Source organism: Vanessa cardui, chromosome Z (genome assembly GCF_905220365.1).
Source record: "Vanessa cardui chromosome Z, ilVanCard2.1, whole genome shotgun sequence".
In the NCBI taxonomy this organism is placed as follows: Eukaryota; Metazoa; Arthropoda; class Insecta; order Lepidoptera; family Nymphalidae; genus Vanessa; species Vanessa cardui.
The window spans coordinates 11,021,616-11,046,987 of NC_061154.1; the positions used below are offsets into that span (position 1 = coordinate 11,021,616).

At 32.9% G+C, this 25,372-nt stretch overlaps 1 protein-coding gene across 1 annotated transcript in view; it reads left to right on the top strand.

Moving 5' to 3' along the window:
• Positions 1–25,372, top strand: part of LOC124542930 (ubiquitin carboxyl-terminal hydrolase 35) — a 37,129-nt gene that overhangs the window by 4,469 nt on the left and 7,288 nt on the right. Inside the window, exons 4-8 of the mRNA XM_047120875.1 lie at positions 7,742–7,965; positions 8,677–8,835; positions 10,154–10,324; positions 12,740–12,927; positions 18,906–19,085. Of these exons, the coding sequence (XP_046976831.1) occupies positions 7,742–7,965; positions 8,677–8,835; positions 10,154–10,324; positions 12,740–12,927; positions 18,906–19,085 (922 nt within the window). The remainder of the gene's footprint in view (positions 1–7,741; positions 7,966–8,676; positions 8,836–10,153; positions 10,325–12,739; positions 12,928–18,905; positions 19,086–25,372) is intronic.

Consider the following 25,372-nt stretch of genomic DNA (forward strand, 5'->3'; position numbering starts at 1 on the left):
CAATATATCTATGGTCGGTTATTGTACTGATAAATTTACTTTAACGCTAGAAAAGCTCGTCAAAGACTATGAGTCTCTTTCATTTAAGGTTTATACAAGGGCACTCCAAAACCAAAATTGGCACTTATTGTTTGTTTAATTTTAAATTTCGTTGCGCTCAAACCAATATAGACTTGATTTAAAGCGATTGTGATCGGCTTGTCACGTGTGTGTACTGTGTGGTACAAACGACACACGCCTAATTATCGACACTTTTTACTTTGTGTAGGTGTTTTCTAGATGAAAATCAGACTCGTTAAATTCATTAAAAAAATTGCTCTAGAAGAAGCTTTGAATTTGATGACGTAGGTGTTTACCTTTCATTGCTATATTGATAATATCTGTAGGCTGGCATAACAAGGCATTTTAAAGATCCCTCAACCACTATGGTCTTATGTCATCATTTCGATCAAAACGATTTGGAGCTATGTATAGAATCTATGACTTATATGTACATCTTAGAATTAGAGATCATCAAGAAACAATTTATGGGCATGTTTAGGTTAAAATATGTCTAATAAAGTAAATTAAAGTTATAATGATGGGCTAGCTCACTTCGAAATGAAAAACCATTGTACTGCGAACATTTGAGCTGGATAACCTTATTCTGTATAAGTTAATTAACCTTTTATTTAGATACCACTTAGACTCTACAAAGTCTTGTCACGCAATATATACAGAGTTCATGTATTAATGTCTATTTTGTTGGTTATTTAATTAAATACATAGAACTACTGATTGACTGTTGACTGATTCGTTGGTCTAGTGGATATAAAGCTACAGATCCGTCGAAAAATTCTAAGTGACAACCTAAAATCTCGGAGAGCACGGTCCTGTTGCCTGAACTCTTTCCGTTCGTGTTGGATTGATTTTGAGAATACACCTGTGTTTGTGCATTTCGGTGCACTGTCTAGCGTAGTTGGGTGGTTCTTATTTGATTGGCCGCCTTGATCAAAATCGGCAATCATGATTCTTTTTTGACTAATTATTAAAAACAGACGAACAAATGCTAGTAGGATTCGCGCACGAAGGGTTTCTTTATCATTTTCTAAAAAACAAAATAAAACTCGCTTTGACACGAAACTGAAATCATAGTTACTAAAAAATACTCCTTATTTCCTAAGATAAGAATTTTATTTCCAGAAACCTCGTATAATATGCAGTAGTTAATACATTTTCATAAACATAGACGCGTTTCCCCTCGTCACGGTGGCATGCGAAAGCGATCCTGTGGGGCCCACTGAAAAGACGGTGAGGTTACAGGGTTTTCCGGAGTACCTGGGCACACCCGGCATCCAGTTTATCCGGGAGTCCCACGCAATATTCTACCTCTAAGAAGGAGAAATAAGGGTAGAAAGTTAGAACGGAAGTCTTCTCCTCCTTATTTCACCCCTTTAGGGATAGAACATCCAAAAACGCTGAAATAGGTATCGACTTATGTTTTATCAGTAAACCAAAACTAAAATTTCATGTCCCTAACTTAAAAAAGTGTCTGACAACCCTACAAACTTTAAACTCATATTTTACCCTTTTAGGGATAGAATATCCAACAATACAGAAATAGATATCGAATTATTTTTAATAAGTATCCCAAAAATAATATTTCATGTTTCTAACTTTAAAAATGATGGACTTTCATACAAACTTTCAATCCTCATTCAACCCTTTAGGGATAAAATATCCAAAAACACAGAAATAGATTCGAATTATTATTAACCTCCTAGCGGATATACGTCCAATTTCCAATAACCCTGTATAGAGATGGAAGGTAAAGAAGGAACTGGAGTAATCAAAAGGGCAAACTTGCTGCGATCACTGCTTGATGCTGTTTTGAAAGTCGATTTCTATGCTTTTTGAGTCCATGGCACGCTCAAAGGAACCCTCGTTGGGAATAGTGAACCTCCATTTCACCAACAGCAGGTGAAGCAGTATACCTGACAGTTATATGGTACTTGCTACTGTAACGTGAGTCTATCGATCAACAACAACAAACAACAATAACAACAGCCCGTAAATTTAAAGGCCTCCTCTCCCTCTGAGGAGAAGGTTTGGAACATATTCCACCACGTTGTTCCAATGCGGGTTGGTGGAACACACATGTGGAAGAATTTCTATGAAATTTGTCACATGCAGGTTTCCTCACGATGTTTTCCTTCACCGCTGAGCACGAGATGAATTATAAAGTCAAATTAAGCACATGAATCAGCGGTGCTTGCCTGAGTTTGAACCCGCAATCATCGGTTAAGATGCACGCTTTCTAACCACTGGACCATCTCGACTCTTCGATCGACGTCCGTCGATCACTGGCTCTCAGGGAGAAATATTGTTTCTACAAAAACATTTAGTATTTACCTACCAAAAACTAGAGATTAATTAATTGGAAATATTTAAAAAAAAGTTAACTGTACATTATCATGAATATAACATGGGTGCGATCAATACACAGCAATTTATTAATAAAAAGTAACGTAATAATTTTATACCTGAACTAGCTATTTTATTAGTATTCAACAGGAATTTTGAAATTGAATCCGAATGTTTACGCTTTGATTACGTTTTAAATAAATATTACAACATCGACACAATAGCTCACACAAATATAACTAATACTGCTTTAAATGTACCAAATGAATAAAAGAGACGCATTTCATAAAAGGAAAATAAAAACAATATGGTAATATTTGCAGTAATTATTCAGTTTCATAATTGGACACATATGTATGATAACCTATCAGATTTCGCCTCTATAGAAAAAATGAAATAACAGGCGATGACCGATGACGTAGGTAGAATATTTGCGTCCCAAATATAGGTTTTAATGTACACTACGTTCTTTTAATGCACAATAAGCAACTGTTTGTATTATTGTGTTTTTTATTGAGTTAAACATAAAAATTAGTTGACGACCTCCGTGGTGGAACATTGGGTACCAGGTTTTCATGGGTCACTCCGAAGTCCCGGGTTCGATTCCCGGCCGAGTCGATGTAGAAAAATTTCATTAGTTTTCTCTGTTGTCTTGGGTCTGGGTGTTCGTGGTACCTTCGGTTCTCCTGATTTTCCATAACACAAGTGCTTTAACTACTTACGTTGGGATCAGAGTAATGTATGTTATGTTGTCCAATATTTATTTATTTATTTATAAACACTAAAGAAAGCGGATTTTTTCTCCCATATGGACGTATTTAGTCATGGACTAAGGAATAGTAATATATCGTACTGTGCTTAATGTCCGTGGGATGTTGGGAACGTTCAATCAGCTACCCGAATGACTTTCAGTGAATACATCTTCCAACCATAGAATATGCATTAGACTTTCCTGAAAATAGACATATGAGTACTAAAAATATAATTTCAATATACAACATTTTCTATAACCTAATATTTATGTTCTAACCACTAAATAAATATCGAGGCTTCTGATTAAAATACTAATTAAAGTAGTCGGCTACGAAACATACATATAATGAATACACATAATGTATTATATCAAACCTAAGAACATGAAAATAATAATTACACGAAATTTTATCTGACAAATAAAGTACGATCTTTTTTTATGATAACCAGATTCAGAAGTTATTAGTTTTTTATTTAGCTGTGATGTCTCACAGCGTATTAATCTGTTCGCTCACGAAAGCGAGCCCTTCCACTTTCAATTATCGGAGTACATTCTGTTTATATTTGGTGCAATATAAAACTTTTAATTTGATTTTGATCACGTTATGAAAATAGAATATGTTATAGCTATTTAAAAAAATAAGTACAGTATAATAACGTAATATGATAACAATTACACAATTTTCAAAGTTATGTTCAAGTATAATTTATGAACTAAAACTTATTACTTGTAGAGTGTATATATGAGTCGAGATGGCCCAGTGGTTAGAACGCGTGCATCTTAACCGATGATTTCGGGTTCAAACCCAGGCAAGCACCGCTGTTTCATGTGTTTAATTTGTCTTATTAATTGCTGTTGTTGTTGTTGTATAGTGTAATGTTAAATTACTTTGATTATTAGATTTGCGCTAGTCCCTCTCCTAAACAGAAATAGTATTGCTGTGTGCTCGTTGTGTGGGGATTCTGCCTGTAGACTTACAGGCACAAGGGCATCTCATTTGTTAAGGGACAACCATGCTTGAGAACACAGACATTGGTAACCTAAGGAATTCATAAGATCCGCCAATGTGTGTACCAATGTGGGTTGCGGTGACCACTTATCATCACCATTACTACTATATATGGCGTTTTGTTAGCCAGCCTAACTATATGACATAAATTCACCCCACCTTGGAATAAATAAATATTAGTGTTTACACTCTGCATTTGAACTTGTCATTTAGTGTTTTCATTTGTGCGCAAAAATAAATGTCTCGTTAAAAAAGATATCGTATACTATGAAAAAAAAAATTAATTAGAAATGTCAAACGGCTTCTATTTAACCAATTAACAAACTGGAACCCAGTTGATATCCCACAGATAAGCAATATGTCTTTTATGATCCTTCCTTCTACTTTTGTTTACAAATCAATTCATGTAAGGAAGTAAATATGTCTATTGCTTCCTCGCCTGCGTCTTTCATTTGCAGTTTACAAAATGAGGAAGGATGCTCTAACACCTTAATGATAGCATAATCTGTGGTAGGTGTAGCTCTATGAGCGGAAGTTTCTTCATGATCAAAAACCAGACAATTGACGTTTTCTCATTAGATAACATGTATTGACGTGTAGAGACATACATATATGCATATATGTATGTATAGACAGGGTAGATACATTTACGCGTATTCAACTTAATGAGGAAACATATTCAATTGCGATAGTTTATAATATTTCTGTCAGGTTAGATTAGACTTTTTATAATTTAGCTGAGATTATAATCTACGAAAATAATACGTTAAATTATAAGTATAGTTGTATGGTACTGTTCACAATGTTTCGACACTTCACAATCATGTGAATTTATATTTTCAGCTTGATATTCTTCGGTTTCTCATTTTCAGAATATTTAAATTAAAGCTTTTATGTATTTTACTTTCATAATTATTTTATTCCGATTTGACTCTACAAAAGATTTCACCTTCTAAATTATTTACGTGGTACACCATTACCTTAACAATAATTTCCCCATAAAACATCGCTTTTATATCAGATTTGGTCAGGGGGTTAGTAAATAGTTTACATAGCCTTTCACTATTCCACAATACTTTGCCATAATTTCGTACGGTGTGTCACCCAGTGTACGACTTTGTGTCATATGTTAGTTATAATTTCGTTTCTCGTTCTTATTTCACACGACCTACGTTTCCAGATAGTAAATTTCAGTATGATATTACAACGCTCCTATTGAAAGTAGAAACCCGGGGATCTGTAGTTCCGAAACAGATTGGTGCTTCGGGATCAAATTAATATTGATAACGTTGATTTCAAGTATTCTTTATTTGAACATTCAAGTGGTGGAATATTACTACGTAAAATCGATATTGTTCGGACTACTGTTATTAAAAAAACAAGTTACCGGTTCGAAGTGTAAACGGGGAAAATAAAGCAATAAATAAATAAATTTAAACAACATTTTTTAATTAATTAGGTAACGAGCGAAGCGATCTGTCTACCTTTACTATGTTACACATATTTTCGTATCTTCTGCGTATTAAAGAGCATTCTCCTTTATTCTACAATGGAACTACTCCTTGCAATGGAATAGGGTTATAAATCTAATGGATTTGTTACTCGTCCTTAGTTTATCAAACGACATATGTTTTTTTTTCAGTCGGACCCATATATGTAAATTTTATTTCGTCATTTATATTATCCAAACATAACTCTTTATTGATTTGAATCGATCTATTAAGTAAGTAATTAAGTATATGTTTAAGTATATGTTTAATAGTTAAGTATATGTTTAAGAAAATAACTGCGTCTACTAAGTTTAAAAATTGTTTGTCTTATTTAAGCAGCGCTTTAAGAATATTTTGTTTGCAATGCAAAGAAAAGTAAAATTATTTTTTATAAAAAAACTGAATTCAAAACATTATTTTCGCGGGATATTATATTAGAATCAATTAAATTTCCAACTTCTTATTCTGATTACATGTATAGCTTTTCATTACAACTATGAATAACGTCTCTTGTACTGATTTTACCATCGGAAATTAATATTTCGTTCAAATTAAAATAGTTACAAAGTTTGTCTAGACACTGTGTAACGACATCTTAATAAGAATAAATAAAATAATTTATGCGCCGCAATATATTTAAGCCGTCGTTACCTAGGCATATTTTTTTCCAAGGGAAATTTTTGACCACAGTGTTGAGAAGTTCAATTCTTTAAAATTGATGGTTATGTATTTCACAACAAAAAAAGACAGTGAATTCAAATAGAAGTATCATTAGTTATTCGAATCGAATAACTCCACTCACTCACATGTACGTTAAATTAAATGACTTACTGACGGGACCAACGGAACACTCAACTTCATATTCTTTATTTACATTAAATTCATACAATATTATTATATATTTATTACTATTACGTATATTTGTAAAAATATGCAGTCGTCTCAAATAACTAAAAATCTCTCAATGGCGTTCGGTACTCGGATGCTGTAATGCATTGCTGAAATTCCACACAGGATAGTTCAAAGATACGTTCCATAGCGAGAACCTTCTTCATCTTTTCGATATTTAAAAACTACTATATCATTTTGTACTAATATTAACGAGCCACCGCGGATAGCATTTCCTCTTACGAATGCGCTTGTTATTTTAAAATTTTGTATAGTGAATATGTAAAAACTTTTAAACCGGTGTTCCGTGAAATACAGTGTATGAATTTTATAATATTCCGAAAATAATTCTATTTCATGTTCTATGAAACCTATTCCTTATCTTTTTGACGTTTTTTTTAAGTAAGCATTTCTTATATCTTTGCTATTTTAAAAGTGATCGTATAAATTAGATTGTAAATAATAAATTGTAAATAATAAATTGTAAATAATAAATTTGTTTCATCGATAGTATCCCCAGTGATCTTAAATCGACAAATTAATTTAATACTGACATAATAATTTTTGCTCGGCAACTACAACTTGAATTAAAATAGTTTAGACGAATCTATAACTCAAGACTAATACCTCCTCGGCTAAGTTAGATAGCGCAAAGTATAAACGAGAGTATTTGTTTGGCTTCTAACGTTAAATTCAAATGTATAACAATCTCTCATAGAATGTCAAACTCCATTTCCTTTTTTGGGGAAGCATTACTCTTACTTATTGATAGTCAAATTAAAGAGTATATCATTGGCGTGGAAAAGAAATACTCAAACCTAAGAAGAACCGGTGAAATGTTGTAGTCGTGTTTTATATTTAATAGTTTACCATCATGAAATTCTGTTATATCTAGAAGGCTTAGTTGTTATAAAATTAAAATTTCTTTGAACCGAAAAGTATTTTTACATAAAATTATTTTAATAAAAACAGTTTTTCATTAATTATATTTCTACAAAACTGACTTTAAATAGTATATTTTTACAAACTGATCTATCGTGCATGCATTCATCAATTTGTATTATTGTTATTAATCCTATAAAACAAGCTTCCTTTAATTTTCCTTTAATTTTTTTTTTTAAAACAAGCTTCCTTTAATTTATAGTTAAGTATGTGTCATGCTGTAATATTATAATATCTACGATTTTCTTCTCCTAGAATCGGACGCTTGCCCAGCCACTGCAGCTGTTCTGATTGTTATTGATGAGTCTGATGAGGAATCAGCTCTGTCCGCCGCTCGTTGGTTGGTTCAGCAACGTGAGAATGGTCCAGCTGGAGCCGGTCTCCGGGCCGCATTATCTTGCCTCTATCGTTGGCTATATGAATGGCATGGAACACCCGCTCTGGGAAATTGGCTGATCGCTTACATTAAAGCCCTAGAGGTATGTGTGTATAATAGAATCACAATCAAAATTTAAATTTAAAATTAGAATTTTACACGTCTGACGTGGCTAGAGCAATATGCAAGATGTTGTCTATTCATCAATAATTTTATTCTGGAAATTAATAACTTAAATATAAGTTGATGTGTATATAGCTTAAGTTATGATGGGTTTGACATGCCAGATGGATAAATAACCCTTAACAATTAAGTAGAAAAAAAAAAATTTAGGTTTTTTCGTATCGTATACAAATATATAATAGTATGGCGAGGAATGATTATTATAGATATAATAGGTTATTGAATTAGCCTAGCTAGAATCGCCTCGAATTATATAACGAGTAACTGATCTTGATATTTTGTTTGATAAGTATTTGATATTATGTATCGAGATTTTCTTTAAAAAATGATAAATATGTAGGAGGTATTAGTTTGCTTCGCTATAACGATGTGTTTTTTCTCCTTGTTGCTGTACGCTTCTTCTCGCAGAAAGTGCTTCAACTATTCCATGACATTGAAATTGTTCAAATATTATTTTTCCTTTGTAAAGCACTCGAGATTCTTATACCGAGTATTTTAATAATGCAAACGTAAAATAATAAAAAAATTAAAATTCTTTGTTAATAATTTTAAATGCTGTTGAGTTTAAGACGTGCAATTCATAGATATTTCAAAGGGAACTAATGTTATAATATTTTATCTTCCTATTTAGGAGAATGAACGATTCGACGTTCTCATAGAGACGAGCGTAGATAATGTCGCTAAACTGTTTTCATCTATGGCGAACCCTGCACCACTACAGCAGAAGGCGGCAGACGCTATTTTTCACGTCCTCGCTTCATTACGCGAATCAACGGAGGCTTTTGATAGGGTAAGTCTTAATTAAGTCGCATCACTACACGTTACATAAATAACAAGCAGACATTTTACATTTAAGGTCATAGAAACTCACAGGGTTAATTCCTTTGTGTGTGTATGGTACTGAAGAAATTAATGAAGCAAGCGCATATGAAGAGCATTTTACTTTTGTTTGCACCCAACCGAGCTTTTAGTTCTTTCTATATATTCGACGATAGATCTCAGTATTTTATAAGGACTATATGATTAGTTGTGTTACTGTTTCATTTTGATAAATATGCTAATCAGTCATCATAGTTTATTGCACTAATCAGTCAGTACGTGTCGGTGGAGACACGTTTTCTTTCACAGCTGAATTAGATTAACGGAATAGTCGAAGAGATCATTAGCGGTTTTAACCCTTATCATATAGCTTCTCGCTATGATATATTCTTTAATGGCTATTCAAAGCTAATGCATAGTGTACTGCAAAAGACTTGAGATTGGATTGAAGGTGTCTTATATAGACATTATGGTCTTGGTTCTCTTATATCTGTCGAATAGTGTATACATTGGACCTTAAACAATGTTCGGTCAAATGCGAACGAAAACACTGAGCTTGGCGTGTGATACATTCGGAGCTATACATATTATGTTTTGTGATATACCTTCCACGTGATGGATGATGCATAGACTTTTTTAATTGAATAGAAAACGAGAAAAAAAATCCTATCGTTTTGTTGATATGAGTCTATGCTATTTAAAATAATGTATTTTCCTACGAAATTCGAATATTAAAGGAAAATGTATTTGTTTGATCAAATGTAAACTATCAAAATTATAAAATGAAATTCTTTAACTCTTGTATTTATTGAAATACAAGAATAATGAATGTCAAAGCTGTTATGGACAGCTGTTTGGTAACACGCATTGAAAGGAAAAGATTTAAACGATTACGGCGTACTGTAGTTCCGTTCTCAATCTGCGTAAACCTCGGGCACGGAGAGCTTTAGAAAAGATTTCTGTCTGCGATATAAATACATTTCATACGTCTTAGGTCTTAAACTGAACAAACGGTATAGATAACTCGAACTTGAGTGAAAGAGGGCAGGGAAACGGCTGACCTCATGCTAAGCGACGACCTCTGCCTGTAGGCATTGCCAATGGAACATATGAACTATTCCTCACAGTACTATTAAAGCGATCGTCAATACAAAGTATCGATGTTTGAAGTTGGAATAACAGATGTGGGCGTTTAACCACTCCAGAGTTTCTTGCTCGTCGACCAACCCACCTATTGTGTCTATCGCTATAGATTATTATTAATATTTTCATTACATTTTACTCAATAGATTTCATCACATGTCGGTGATGTTCTCGTTAACCTCGCTGCGGACAGCGGTCAGTGGAGTCGACAGCTCCTTCAAAACTTGGTCGACATACTGACCGCTATGGTCGACGGTATATTGGAATCTCTCAAGGGTGATGCACAGGATTTGTTTCGCGACAAGTACGCCGATGTGGTAAGTTTATTTTTATTGTATTTTGTTTCAAATTTATATTATATAAGCTACCCGTACCGACTCAGCAAGCGCAAAAAAAAAAAGAAATATTTTCCCGTGCTATTTCACAGCCGAATAGATATAAAGTTACGTCAACCGCAGTGCGATTCAGTTAGTATTTGCTCCATATCTCACTCATGCCGACTTACGTACGCGATTTTGATACATATATTTGACATTTCACGCTCATGTTCTGTGAACCTCAGACACTCGAAATCATCACGATGATTTTTTTTCTTACAGAAAACCTCTATTTGCCTTTACGATGCTTACACACTGTACAACATTGCTCCGCGTTCATTTAATACTCTTGTGAGAAATTTTAAACTAATTTACTAAGATTACAAATACAAAATTTGAAAGATCAATATAATAGGCAAGATATTACTTATTCATATGAAACTGTTTTGTAAATTATTTATATTGATAAAGATTTGTATTACGTGGCACTTTAATTTTACTAAAGTAGTCGTTATTTTTTCTCTATTTTTAACATGTAAATGATAACTGACATCGTCTTACAGTTTTCGTGATTAGGTCATAGTATGAGCAGCATTCTCTTCGAAAGCTGAACGATTCAATTTTCCCTCCGACTACGATGGTATAGTGAAGTGTCTCAAAAAGTTTACGACATATACACTGCATACCCAATTTAGTCTTGTAAGCGTAAAAAAAACTAGGATTTGTATGTATTGTCAAAACGGAATTTGTAGTACAGTATCAAAAGTCTTCTACTCCTTTTCTTGACAGATTGAGAGTATGTTTTGTCAAATATTATATTTAAAATAACCATTAATCGTGACTGTATTGTACCCATTCTAATAGTTCGAAAGCTATATTGAATTAAAAAAACCTATAATTTAAAAATTCTTGTTTACCTTGCATACAAATTTTGTAGAAATCGGAATTATATAGCATTACTAATATGCAAAGGTTGAATTATCTATATTTGTGTTTTCCCTATTACCTATTACTGGTTCAAATAGGTATTATCAGTATGATAAGTGTGATCTAGTCATTCACGAAGACGCGCCCTTCTATGCAAAACTATTATCGGCGTTCATAGTGAAGAACTTTTTTACACGGTGTCATAGTGTGCATGAGACGACTTAAACGAAAAAAACAGCAAAAAATGATAAATTTAATTATACTATTTTTAAATTTATTTTATTAAAAATGAATTAAATGTATGTGCACAGACTCTTTAAAGTAATTGCATTGATAGGCTTTCGAATTGAATTATGAAAAAAATTAAATATATATTTTTATAATTTCAACGTAGGGAAGCAAATCTTTAGTGCAAAATTGCTATTCACTTTTTAATTCATTTTTTAATGAAAAGCAGTCGTTTCTCAAGAGGAAAAAAATAAGTAATTGATTTAAAAAAATTGCGTGTATTCAGCTATAGGTAGGATGGCTGGGTCAAGTGATCAATAAACCTTTTTAGCTATTATTTGTCAAATAAAATAAGCGATTAAAATAATACCCTTTTTGAGATAAACCTAAATACCTGAGCGCTATCGATGCGGGTAACTAATGAATTAATAATACTACGAACTTTGTATGGTTAAGTCGTATTATAAAAATAATATTTTCAAGCTGGTGGTTTGGAAATTAGGTCAAGCTGTTCCTAAGAGGATTTTCGTCGTAGCTTCGTTATTATTCTCATAATAATTGATTCTCTATGAAAATATCTTTTAATGAAACTTCGTATGATACGTATATTATAAAAATAGTGTTTCTCTTTCTTTCTTATTTTGAAATTTCCAATTTGGTAAAAATAAAATACTCTTGGAAAAATCGCGAACTACAACATGTTGATGGACTCGTGGTGTTGTTGTAAATGTTATCGGAGAAAAAGAATCCTTTAGGCGACCTTCGGATGAAACACACGTTAAAAATCCAATGCATTAGGCACTAATATAATTAAATGATGCCGTCGTCACTGTTAGTGATCTACGTTTCCTACGGTCCGGTTCGCTTGTGGACGGAGGGCTTATTAAATCGGGAGTAATTACTCTCACAGCGGATGACATTTTAGTGCTTCCATTGTCACTCATGCCGAGTATCAGCCGTTCTCAATGTCTATACATTTATTGCGCTCTCCAATGAAATTTACATCGAACGATACATTTAGAAGATTAAATCGATTTCCAATCGTTGCTTCGGATATGGAGATGATTTATCTAATTATCGAGTAAGAATAAAGCGATCTTCATTAAATCCATCACGTGATTGCCGTGCATTCGGACGAATTGATAATCCGTGTTTTGTTTTTTGTCGACGATGCCGGTCGGTTCTTAGCTTTCAGTCTATGGTGGAAATTTTTTGTTTAATAACTAGGTTTCGCGGTATTAACAGGTTGGTTTTCCGTAGATTCTATGCTTGGAACGTCATATGGCGTCTCGAGCGAGCGGCTTTTTGCAACTACCGCCATGGCGCACTCGTAACGTGTGCCTCCCGGCTGTAAACCCTCACGTACCGATGAGGAAGGTTGGTCTACTGAACCTTGGGAACACATGCTACATGAACAGCGTGATGCAAGCTCTCCTTGTTGCTAGGCAGTAAGTAAAATATTTATCTACCTTAAAATCTTATTTACATAACACGATAGAGTTGTTCAAGCTTCCGTGCAGTTTTCTTCTGATTTTGATTTTAGTTGTGTGTATAGCCTAGCCTTAAATAGCAATATATAGTCTTATATATGTATGTATTATAATGTAGAATACAATGGAACAATTGATGCAAATTTTTATCTTAATATAATAATTATGTAAATTCCATGATAATTTCATAACGAAATTTATTTGTGCTCGTTTTAAAATATGAACATTTAATAAAATATGTTAATTATGTCACAATGTGTTATTTCGGGAAGTACAGAAGTACTACCGAAAAAACTTTGTTTTCAAAATGTTTTATGAAATCTATACTAATACTACAAATGCGTTAGTAATTCTGTCTTTTACCTCGTCATGCTTAAACCCCTAAACCGTTTTAGATTGAACTAGCCGTGGAGATAGTTTGAGCCCCGCGCTAGGTCACAGGGTAGGGTAAAATTGGGTGTGACGGTTTATGTTCTATAGGTATAAATTTCCTTCCTTGATTTACAAACACAACGCCATGTTATCAATTGAGTTACCAATAAACAAGATATAACAATAATGAAAAATTAAATTAAATTTGGTATATGATGTATATACGTATATAAAATTAAGTTAAACTTATAATAGAAATTTAAATTCCAACTTATTCATGATTGTGAACTAAGAGTGCATCGGAGATGCGAATTCTCTGCGAGTGAGATTACACCGGAGCGGCGTCCGTTGATAAAATCTTTCCTCTATAGACACAGGTTCGTGTTCATACAGTGTGTGTATGTAGGTGTTCTTAACAAGAACACTAACATATTGTTCTTTATACAAAACATTTGACGTATATGATACAATTTAAATGTTCTTTTTACCTTCAAAAATTAGATACGATATATTCGTCAATTTGACACGTCAATTTCCATGCACTTGCTTTCTCAGGTTGAACTGACGTAAGAATCTATAGCGACGAATAGACTCGAATGGCGCGATAGAGAGCTATTTTTATTGGTTGCATAAATCGCCAGTAATCGGTTTTATTGAATTTGCTGATGTTACATCTAAGTTGTGTCGTATTATACCATGATTCTCACGACAAAAGAATTTTCCATTACTTTTGCTAACTTTATGCCAAGTTGATTTCTCTTTACTTCTTCATCAATAATATTTTTTTATTAAATCACAATATCTTGGGATTGTCGAATACATTAAGTTGATGACAATTTATTTCCAAGCCAGATTAAAGCCTTTTAAAAATAGCGCAATAACATTTTATATTGTTACATTATGAAATTCTGTTCGCTTAAAGCTACGGTAATTATCTAAGATATTAAAAGCCCGTCAGAAACTTAACCGCATCCACGATTCAGTAGGTACTGTATTTTAATTTTTTACAATATTATTTTCTCTCTCTCTCTCTCTGATATTTGTTAAATAGAGGTAAAGTTATTTCATCGAAATTATAACGTGATTATTGCTTGACGTTCTGAGGTGCAAGCGGATTTAGCGAATAAAACAGTGTAAACGCTTTAGTGATCAATTTAATCAATGTTTCGTTCGGATGTTTTCGACGTAAATGCCTGAGGCTCTGCTGTGTTCATCTGTTAATTCACGTATAAAATAAATGTTTCATTAATATGAATGAAATTGCAATTGCCCTTTGTGATATGTCAATACAGCGTGCATCTCTACTAACAACTCTCCTGGAGCTAGAATGAAAATTAGTTCCATTATATAAAGTATTTTGCTCAGTAACTAGCGCGGGTGAATGTATTCCAGCATTTATGTACTATCATATTGTATCGTGTGATTTAATTGATTGGTTTGATTTTGGCAGTCATCAGACAAAGTACATGTAAATAGTACGTATCTATATATTAATATGTGAAGCAAAAGCGTTGTCTTTTAAAGTAATATACGCGGATGATAAAAGAAATGCCCATTTAAAGATCATATGGAGAAGGAGTAATTCCTTTTTATATTTGGTCTACTTTTGAAACATATTAAATCAATGAAATAAAATATTACACACACTACTATAAGTTTAACACACTCATGTAATTGTATATTTTTTATACATAAATTAAATATCACATTGTATGTTTACGTTACCAACCAAAGACCACAAACGTCATGACAAAGTTAAAAAAATAATGACACTTTTTATATAAACTTGTTTTTTTTTTTATTTAAATTGTAATAATGACGAGGTATCGGTATATCGGTGTATTATCTTTTGAATCATTTTATATTTTATTTTTGTTAACAATGTATTCGGTCGTATTTATAACGTTCTGGTGTGTTGTCGGTCGTATTTCGACCACTCGTTAAATAGTGTTTATTAAGTTTGATAGGTCGTATTCATAAAACATTTTATCGAAAGAAATATGTTTATATTTATAAAGTATATAGTATGAACAATACAAATAGAACTTATCTTCTATTATATTGTTTGTTTCATTTATTGCGAATAATACTTATGAGAGGTTTTATAAAACATTTTAATGAAACAAATACTTTATTTATATCATTAATGGGAAAAATAAATATAAAACATCTAAGAGGGTATCTCGTCGATCTAGTTTCTCGGAAATTCGCTGCGTAACTTATTAAGCTTCAAAGCTCCAGTATTATACTGGTAGATTGTTTGATCATAGACTGTGTCTTAGGAAACCTCGCAACCGAGTGTTAACCAGCTATATTCTAGAAGATACAGTTTGATTTATGTATATACTCTTATTTAAACTCTATTTACAAGTAAACCCTAAATTTAATACATTGTCGAATTGTACATAGGGTGATCATATACGATGAAACATTTTAAATTTTAAGTACGACTGCGGTGCGAAATGACAGCGCATTTGCGGCTATTCAAGATAGGGAAGGCCTCGTGAGAAATTTCTAATATGGACACTTTCAGAAATGATTTTATATTTCAACACATTTAATTCAAATGTCTCATACAAACAAAGATATTCGAAATCTATAAATCTTTAACTTGCTGGTAGAGTTTTATGGAAGACCGTCTTAGCAGTTACATGCTTATTGTACATTTTAGCGCCAAACAGTAATATTTAGTATTTATTCAGTGTAACTAGCACTAGGGACATATCGTCACGGTTCCCAAGGTTAGTATCACAATGGTAGTACGAGGAATCATATTATATACCAATGTCTATGGGCGGTGGTGACCATTTATGATCGGATCATTAAATTCATAAACAGAGAATTACCACATACGTTATACGTTTTGGCTTAAGTTCCACTGTATCTTATCTTCCATCTAGGTCTTCTTATTTTATCCAATATACTTAAAAGTCTTAAAAGTCCATACTGAAAAGTTACTTCCATTCATTGACCGAGGCTCACCATGATGTAGTAGATATACACTGAAATATTCCATGAAATATCACCACTTCATGACGTCATCAATGCTACGCCATACCAACCACAAGAGGCCAAGTAAAGAACATTTGAAACCGAATTGACGCGATGTCATTGGTCGTGGGCTAACTTATGATATTTATCCTGAATATGCGAAAATTATTTATTCTATTATAAATAAAAATATATTAATTAAAAATGTTAGTTGTATTCAACATAACTGATGTATTAGCAAATTGAAATGAATACGTAAACCGATAGTTTGTTTGAAACATTTTCTGTATTCCATCTTTGATTGATGACAGGTTTATAATAAATATATCGATAAAATGTCGGCTACATTACACATCACCATATCAAGGATAACGGTAGGATAAACGCCACCACTAATAGTTTAAAAAAATTTAGTGTTTAAAACACGAAATTTGTGTTATTATTAAATAGAAATTCTATATATAATATTGTTCTATTTCTATAAATAACATAACAAAGATGTTTGTAGCTACAGGAAACTGAACGACGACATATTCCGCGTACTCAAGGCATATTCCTCGATATCCTTTGAATGATGCAACTTTCAAGAATTTTGTTTATTATTGTCATTATATATACTATAATATATATTATGGAAAAGTGGTAATGTAGTCTACGGCTTTTTTTGGGGGATCAAGAGTCGTTTATTACAAAATTTTATCAAATTCGATGCTTTTGTTCATCCGTGAAAATGTGACAGACAGTAACTTTAGCATATTAGTAGTTTCGTATATGTGTATATTAGTACTTTTAGTTGCTCGTAGCGCTGTTCGCGTTTTATAGTGTTGGGTGTCATGTGTCAGGCAACAAAACTAGCCTATGTCCTTTCTTAGGGTTTATGTTTACTTCATACCAAATTTAATCAAAATCGGTTCAGCGGTTTGCTCGTAAAAGAACGACAGACAGACAGAGTTACTTTCACTTATAATATTAATATAGATTAATAATAAACGTGGAATTTCCGTAATTATTATGTCAAAATGCAGGCAACGTTTTGTTTTTATTCAGAAATTATATTGCATGTATATAATTGGAGCACAGCGTCTATAGTCTTAATAATAAATACACTGTTACATATATCGACCGATGGATCAATACTAGTGCAGTCATAATAAACGAAATTGTTACCTTGTTACTGAAATTGTTGTGCATACAAAAGCGAACTGCTATTTAATTTGTGATCTCATTAGTGAATTCGCATATTTTATTCTATGATCTACTATTTTTGTAAAATTGCTTCAAATGATTTTCAATAATTAGACAGCTATATATTTGTAATTAAAATGACGTCATCTGACATATTACGGTCCACAAACTACAGCTGTAATCTATTCAAATGCCCATTTAAATTTTTATCTCAACAGCACTCGATTTTATTATATTCCGAAGCCATTCAAAGGATCGCTGAGTAGAACTCGCATGCTTTCTGATGAATGAATTGCTAAAGTTGCTTTGCGACTTGTTCTATGGCCTATTTCATCCGTGAAACTAAAAGTGACACCCGAATTATTATTTTCTTTTTTTTTTGGATTTTGTGCGTGCATGCGATTTATTTTATGCCAGTTACCTATTCTATGTTGCTTCGTGATGTTATAACGCTATAAGTGTATTTTGCGCTGCGATTTTCATTTATTTATTTAAGATGCATTTTAAATTAGCGAAGTTTTATTTTATGTGTGTTTTTGAATTTGGAATTAAGTGACATAAAAAATGACATAAATGATTATTATAACATTTATAAAGAGACAGCCCGTAAATATTTCATTGGGCAGAGACACCTGTCATAAACTAGTCGGGGCTTATTCACTACGCTGCTTCACTGCGTATTGGCAGATTTTATATATCTCAGAATTACTTGCGAAGTAGTTTCGTCTCAATATTAGGTACATTGCAGATGGCTCGAGCGCTAGATTAATCGCAAATTAAAATGCTTGGGACTTAATCCCGAATCTTACAGATCACTTAACACGTTCGTTTTCTCTTTATAATTGCTGTTTGAATTGAATTATTTTTTATTCATGTCGTTTTACAAGCGATAAGTGTTTGAAAAATTTAATAATGTTATTTCTCAATAGAAGGTGTGATTAATTTTATAATTGTTCGTTGCAATCATTTACTTTCTTTTGAATATATTAATGTAATTGTCATACAAGTCTTACAGTCAACCCAGCTGCTTAACAGTGTGTTGAGTAGTGGGCGACGAACATATAAACATTGCCTGCCTTCGACGTAACAAAAGTATTTTGAGTAAATAACGCGAGGAATAGCGGAAGTGGGCTGAATGTAAACTTGTATACCGCTTCGCGATCGAAAAACAAGATTGTAATTGTGTTTCGTCCTTTATCTGCACCATTTACTTTGAATTTACTTTAAATATATTTTAGTGCGAATGGAAATTTTTCAATTGAATTTGCTCATCGTCATATGTGTAAACTGAAACCAATATTACGCCTTGAAATGTTTTTCAGCATTGTGGATCATCAAATACCTAAATGAATTAAACTCAAATGTAATTGAATGCATTTTCCAATCAGGTTTAGTACACATGTTGTGCTAAAGATGACGGCGGTGCCATACTGGGCGAAGATGAGCGTTCTCTTTGCTGAGATGATGCACTCCATATCGACTAAGCTGAATCCGTCTGAATTCTTCAGTGTCGTGAAACCACCATTCTTCACCAGGGACAATCAACACGACAGCTCGGAGTTCTTAGGGTAAGCATTTGTTATATTGCTACAAAATTTGAAGGAAAAGAATTTTTTTTTTAATAAAATATAGCCGTTTCTGTTGGTGGCCAGTGAAGGAATAACGTCTGCTTTCGTGAATAATAGAATTGAGTCATCCTGTTTCTATTAAAAATATCGTTAGAGCTGACTGAGGCATATTTTGTATAAAGAAAGACCACAATATCATCAAAGATTTTTAGCAGTATGACTTCGGGCAGATGGCGTGCCCTCATATTGTTTATCTGAAATGTTATACAGCCGACCACAATCAAATAGGAAGTGACCGCAATAAATGATGAAAGATGCTGAAGAGGCTATATTCAATTTTTTTTAATTTATAAATATTACAAAATAATTTGGTAAGTAATTAATAAAATCATGGATAAGATTTGTATTCCATATTAATGAATAATTGCTGTAAAGAGGAAACGAATTTAAAGGTACGCTATGTAAAAGTATCATCAAATCATAACGTTAAATGCGCGTTCGTGAGCAGGGGTGACGAACAGGAGTAAAGTTTATTTAGTAAGTAAGTTTGAAAGTTAATATTGTTAAACTAATATAATAAAATGTTTAAATTCGTAATTCATTTCAAAATTTAGTATTATAGAATTAAATGAAATTTTACTTGAGTTGACAACCCTGCGTTAAAGAAATTGAGAAAAATGCACGGACCAATTAGAAGGGTAAAGCTTTTCATCTTCAAGTATACGGGCTACAGAAATACCACGAGTAAACGTGTTCGTCTTTTTGCTCATTAGTTCCGATGCCTTATTTTCCGATGATATGCAGCAGACATGCTTCTCAGTAATCCTTAAAAGATTTTTCCCTTTGGGACTTTGTTCATGTCGTTATCCTTATTTCTCATAGTTGATGCCTGGCTCGTATTACTATAGAATGGCATGCGAACGACCAAAGGAGGTTCGCGTTTTGACTACCACTAATGAAGGCAATAGAAATGTGATAAAATAGTTTCGAACATATTTCAGACTAGTAGCCGCCCGCGGCTTTGCCCTTGTTTGTGGGTATTGGTTTTCATGAGTTAGACAAAAAAGTAGACTATGTGTTTCTCGGGGTTTTAATAGATAGAGAGATTCGAGAGGAAGGTTTTTGTATATATTGGAGGTGCACGCACGTTACGACGTGACATTTGTGTCTGCATCTGTACATGACATTTGTGTCTGTATATTCACGGACTCGACAAGAGTGACGAAACAGTCACCGTGACAAAAGTTACCAGTGCGCGCTAGTTCTAAGGGTGCAAAACGTAACAATAACAAATTTGTGAAATATTATTCGAGTGAATAACTCAAATAAATTTTTTATTAATACATTTTTTTTCACAATAAGTAGGTTAATTATTTTTAGAAAAAAATTCTTGTATTCACATATTCAATAATTGAACGTTAATAACAGATTCTCTGTTCCGGGGAGCATGGTAATTTATCATATCTTTCTTGTCGTATACATGTGTCTTTATCAAATCGTTCTATTTACAATACGCTCGATATGAATATTTTGACGTTAACAAAAGTAATGTAAAATAATGTCTGTACATAATATAAAACAAGTCTTTTTTTTACATTTTCTCTCCCTGGAAAAACGCAATACGCGTTTCCCCACGTGAGGAGGAGAGAGGGTTGTATGTAGAAACGCCGGTGCCCAAGACTGCGCCCTAGTACACCCTAATACTCACTAAAAACCAGCGGTGTCCACTCCGACTTTACAGCGGTCGCCAGTTTCGCTTTCGCTGCCCATTGCGCTGCCTCCTTCTGCGACATGACGTTTTCGCAGAAAGAGCGCATTTCAGACCGTTACCGAGCATAGCGTTAATGAAGCTCGGCTCGCCGTTACTCCGCCCGACACCGATACACCTCTGCGACCAGTTTTTTTGACCTATGCAACGGATTTTAATGCGATTTTCGTCATTAAACTAAGTGTTGAGGAAATATATGTATATGTACTCTATAATACATGCATATTGTAGTAGAAAATTGGTGAAAAATTCAACTATACTACGTAGGAAAAATTCTTGGTATATTTTTGTACCCGTGTGAAGCAAGAACGGGTAGGTAGTAATTTATAACGCAGACTTATATTGAGTTTAAATTTTACAACAAAAATAAATAATTAAGAATCAATACCTACATAAATGCAATTGATGCATTGTCTTGATAAACCGACATATATTTATATCAAACCATGACCATAGGACGAGAAGACGTGACGCTCCCATGGAAGTATTGACAGGCCATAGTTTTTAAAATAACCCAGACAATTGATACTTAGAAATACAATAATTCATTGAACCAGATCATTTCAGGCGGTCACATTCTAGTTTACACAAAATATTGTATGAAAATGTATGTTGAAATATCGAAGATGCTTACAGAAACAAAATAATACGAACTGTGTTCCAACTGACAACAAGTATTACAAACAAAATAACTATACTTATACTAATTATTCGCAATCACTTGAAACCATAGACATTTTCCGAAACATTTTAAGTACGTAATTAAAAAGAGAACATGCATTAAATACTGTTAAATTATATGACGACATTTATTTAAAAAATCCTCTCATTTTAAAGACCGGATAATTATTCAAATTTGAATTTCACGATATCAGATATTCATTTTTTTAAATGACAGATGCTGAAAGTTTCCATTCCAATACAATATCCACCCACGGTTTTAACGTGAAACGTAAAAGCTACATGCCATAACAGCTGATTGATGTTTTCGAAAATGTAACTGTTACCCGATATTGTATCTGACGCGAAATACCATTCAATTTCACAGCTTACTATTTGGTGTTGAAAAGAGTGACATAAATCGTTGCTTTTTAGTAATCTTATCATGTTTTCATTTAGTAGATAAAATTTGAAATTTTTCCTGCAGGTAAAAGTTTCCCTAACGCATAGCTTCCTTCTTTAACTTGAAAATTGCCAGCATTCTTGTCATACTAGGGCATACTTTTTATTTAGTCATCAATAAAACTTTGAAGCATGAGCTTCTATTCTTCTACGCAATATTAAGGTCTCTTATATCGCTGGAAGTAGATTTCTTTGTTTAACTTGACTTCCGAGTTTACGAGGGCAGGTCTGTTTTAAGGAATAGACAGATTTAATTTGGTTTTTGAATACGTTTGATATCCTGTCAAGATCATGTTTTAACCACGAAACGTCATTCGATTGCAAGTAATCATTCAACAAATATATCGATCGATTCGACAATTTGTAAAAGCAATAATGTAGAAAAATTAACATAATGATTGAAATGGAAGTCTGTCATGAATGTCATTGTCCTAATTAGATTATGATTAACAAATAGCATGGTTGAAACAATTTTCGAGACATGCATTTGAGGAAGACCAGCGCCACGGACGCCTTGTAAGTGTCGTACTGTACCGAAAATGATCAGACTGTATCAAAAGTAACAGCGAAACTACTCACTCCTTTAAGCGGTCTGAAAAAAATCCTACCCATACTTTGCAGTGTGACTTTGTTGATCCATCATTTTGAGTCTAACTCGAAGGAAGACACAATGTGCTTAGAATTAGCTGCAACGATAGTCGACATTAAAAGATGATACTACTATGATCTGAAGTACTATACCTTTTCTATGTAAGCGAGGTTGAAACAACCCCTCAAAGGCGACAGGTGTCTTGCATTTGCAAGACAAATCCTTCTTTCACAAGTGTAAAGTTACGGTGACTATTTTACAAATCAACTACCCGTAGTCTCTTTTGAACTATTCGTTTTCTAGCTGGAGCATGCTGGATAGGCAAGCAGCCGCATTATCTTTGTGTTTTGTTCTTATTGTCACTTTTCGAACTCGTTGAAGCAGACTTCCTAAGTAAGTAAGAACTTACTTAGAAAGCAAGGAAAAGTACGATTTCTTAGACCAGCGTTCATAATAAATCTGTCGTCGTTCGCCGATGTTACTCGCCCTCCATGCCCTTTGTGTGTTCTAAATTATCTAGTTTATCGGTATCTTTTATTTTTTTATTTATTTAATAATATTTATTATTTTTTTTTAATATGAAATTAAAGCACGCGCGGTGTGAGCTTCATAGGCCGGCTTTATCAATGAAGTCTATTAAATGATTTTAAAGAAAGCAGACAAACAACAATTTAATGACTAGGAAAAACTAATCTTTCACTCTAAGAAATGCGAAATTTCTCAAAATTCAAATCTACAATACATTTTATCAATAAGCGTGTCATTGCTTTTTTATTATAAATTATAATATTAGTATAATATACTTATTTATAAACAGACTGCATTGCAATACCTCTTTGATTCCTTTTTGTTGATACCGCTAAGGCGGTCGCTCCACCTGTTGATCTACAGAGCCTTTACGCAAGTATCAACAACAATTGTACAAAGATTCAACTCAATCGGATGAATGATAAAGGACGCGACAGAAAGTACCATTCATTCTTTTTTTTAATGTTTATTAATTTAAAAGTTGGTTTAGGAAATTGTAGAGTATAAAAATGTTAATATCGCTTTATATAATGAAAATATTTCTCTTGGTTGTTTCACACGTTACATTCTTTTAAACGTTTTCAGGCTTTTCAGTTTTAAATTGAAATATTTTTGTCATTCGCGAAATAGCATAATACAAATAATGCGAAATAATATTGTGCAGAAATACACCTAGACGTCTTATTAGATCTGTTCAAATATATCCTGATAAGAAAGTCGTTTATGAATAAAAATTGAACATCGTGTTCGTCTTCAGCTTCAGTTTATAATGTCAATGCTAGTTAAATGTACAGAGATGTTCGGAGTAAGAACACCTTCATTTTTCAAATTAATTACTTTATCAAGTCTTAAACTCTTAGTACCTTTTGAATCTAAACATCAAATCATTTCAACGCAATATTTCATTCTCGATCGGTAAAGCAGATTATCGCTCATCCTGAGTACAAGAAAATAGATCTTAAGGTGACGAACTTTTTCTTACCCCGACTATACTATGTATAACTATATATATCTCATAAGCCAACATATAGAGCGAATTTGATAATTTTATAAGGCATATTAAAAGAAATGCATCTAAAATCTAATTTTTCGTATTGGTTTTGTCGTAATTTTTATAATTCATTAATAGCCACTTAGATTTGACATGTGAAACGCTAATTAACATTTCTATGGCCACTTCAAATAATGTACAAGATATGCCCGTGGAAGGTCTGTTAGACCGATTGATTTTTTAATAAGTAATATTAAGAACTTAATAATATATCAAACTAAATTTTACTATTATTGACATGATATTATCTATATATACCATTAAGTACATTTTGTTCCGACCATCTTTGTCTAGATAGTAATCACTAAGTTTCTGGGAACTCCTTGCTCTTAGAATTACTTTCCTGCCCTCTATCACTTCTTTGTGCCGCTCTTCGATATAAATAATACTCAATTTTAATGTCGTTTTCATCTCATTGTATGATTCGTAGTCATCTGCTAGCAGCAGATTCCTTTTACATAATCGTCCAATTTATGGCTCATAAAATATTAATTTAAATCGAGTTTATTTCGTAAATTTAATAATAATTAGAACATAACCTAATTACGCTATGCCGGCTATGGTCTGATGTACCGAAGGGTTTTGTGTACGAACAATTGTATTCATACATGCTACTACTAAGCCGATTTAAAGTTAGCCACTAATCATGGAATTACCAAAGAGCGATAAATGCTACAATTTATTTTCTAAAGAAAACGTATTTCATCGTTTTAATGCGCGGTTTATTTTATGGTGAATTTGAATCCTTACATTTCACAGGTGGTTTGAATTTAATAATATCTATTGAAATAAAAAAGTAGAAAAGTTTTTGTTTTTATTTTTTTTTATTTTAAAATATTTTTCGTATAAGTTCCAAGTGAAGTATAAAAAAGAGAAGAATACTTTTTATTCTGTTCTTCTATTGCGCGAATGAGTCAGAAGGTGAATCGATCATGCTACTAATAATCGGTTGCGCTCGCATGGTCGCGTACTGTAGATTAATTTTCGTACTTTAAAAGACCCTCTAATTGCGTTATGCCCTTTCAATTAATGAATGTTTTATTAGTAAATGATAGACTTCAAAACACTGAGGCAATACTCGATCGATAATGCATAATTGCATCATAGCACATGCGCGGGTGTCAAGCCCGGGTAGAGCTAGGCTTTTCTTGGTATAGTCTGAACACTTTTTTTAAGTAAGACACAAGACATAGTTTTAATACATCATGTTTCACTTAAAGTCCCTTAAG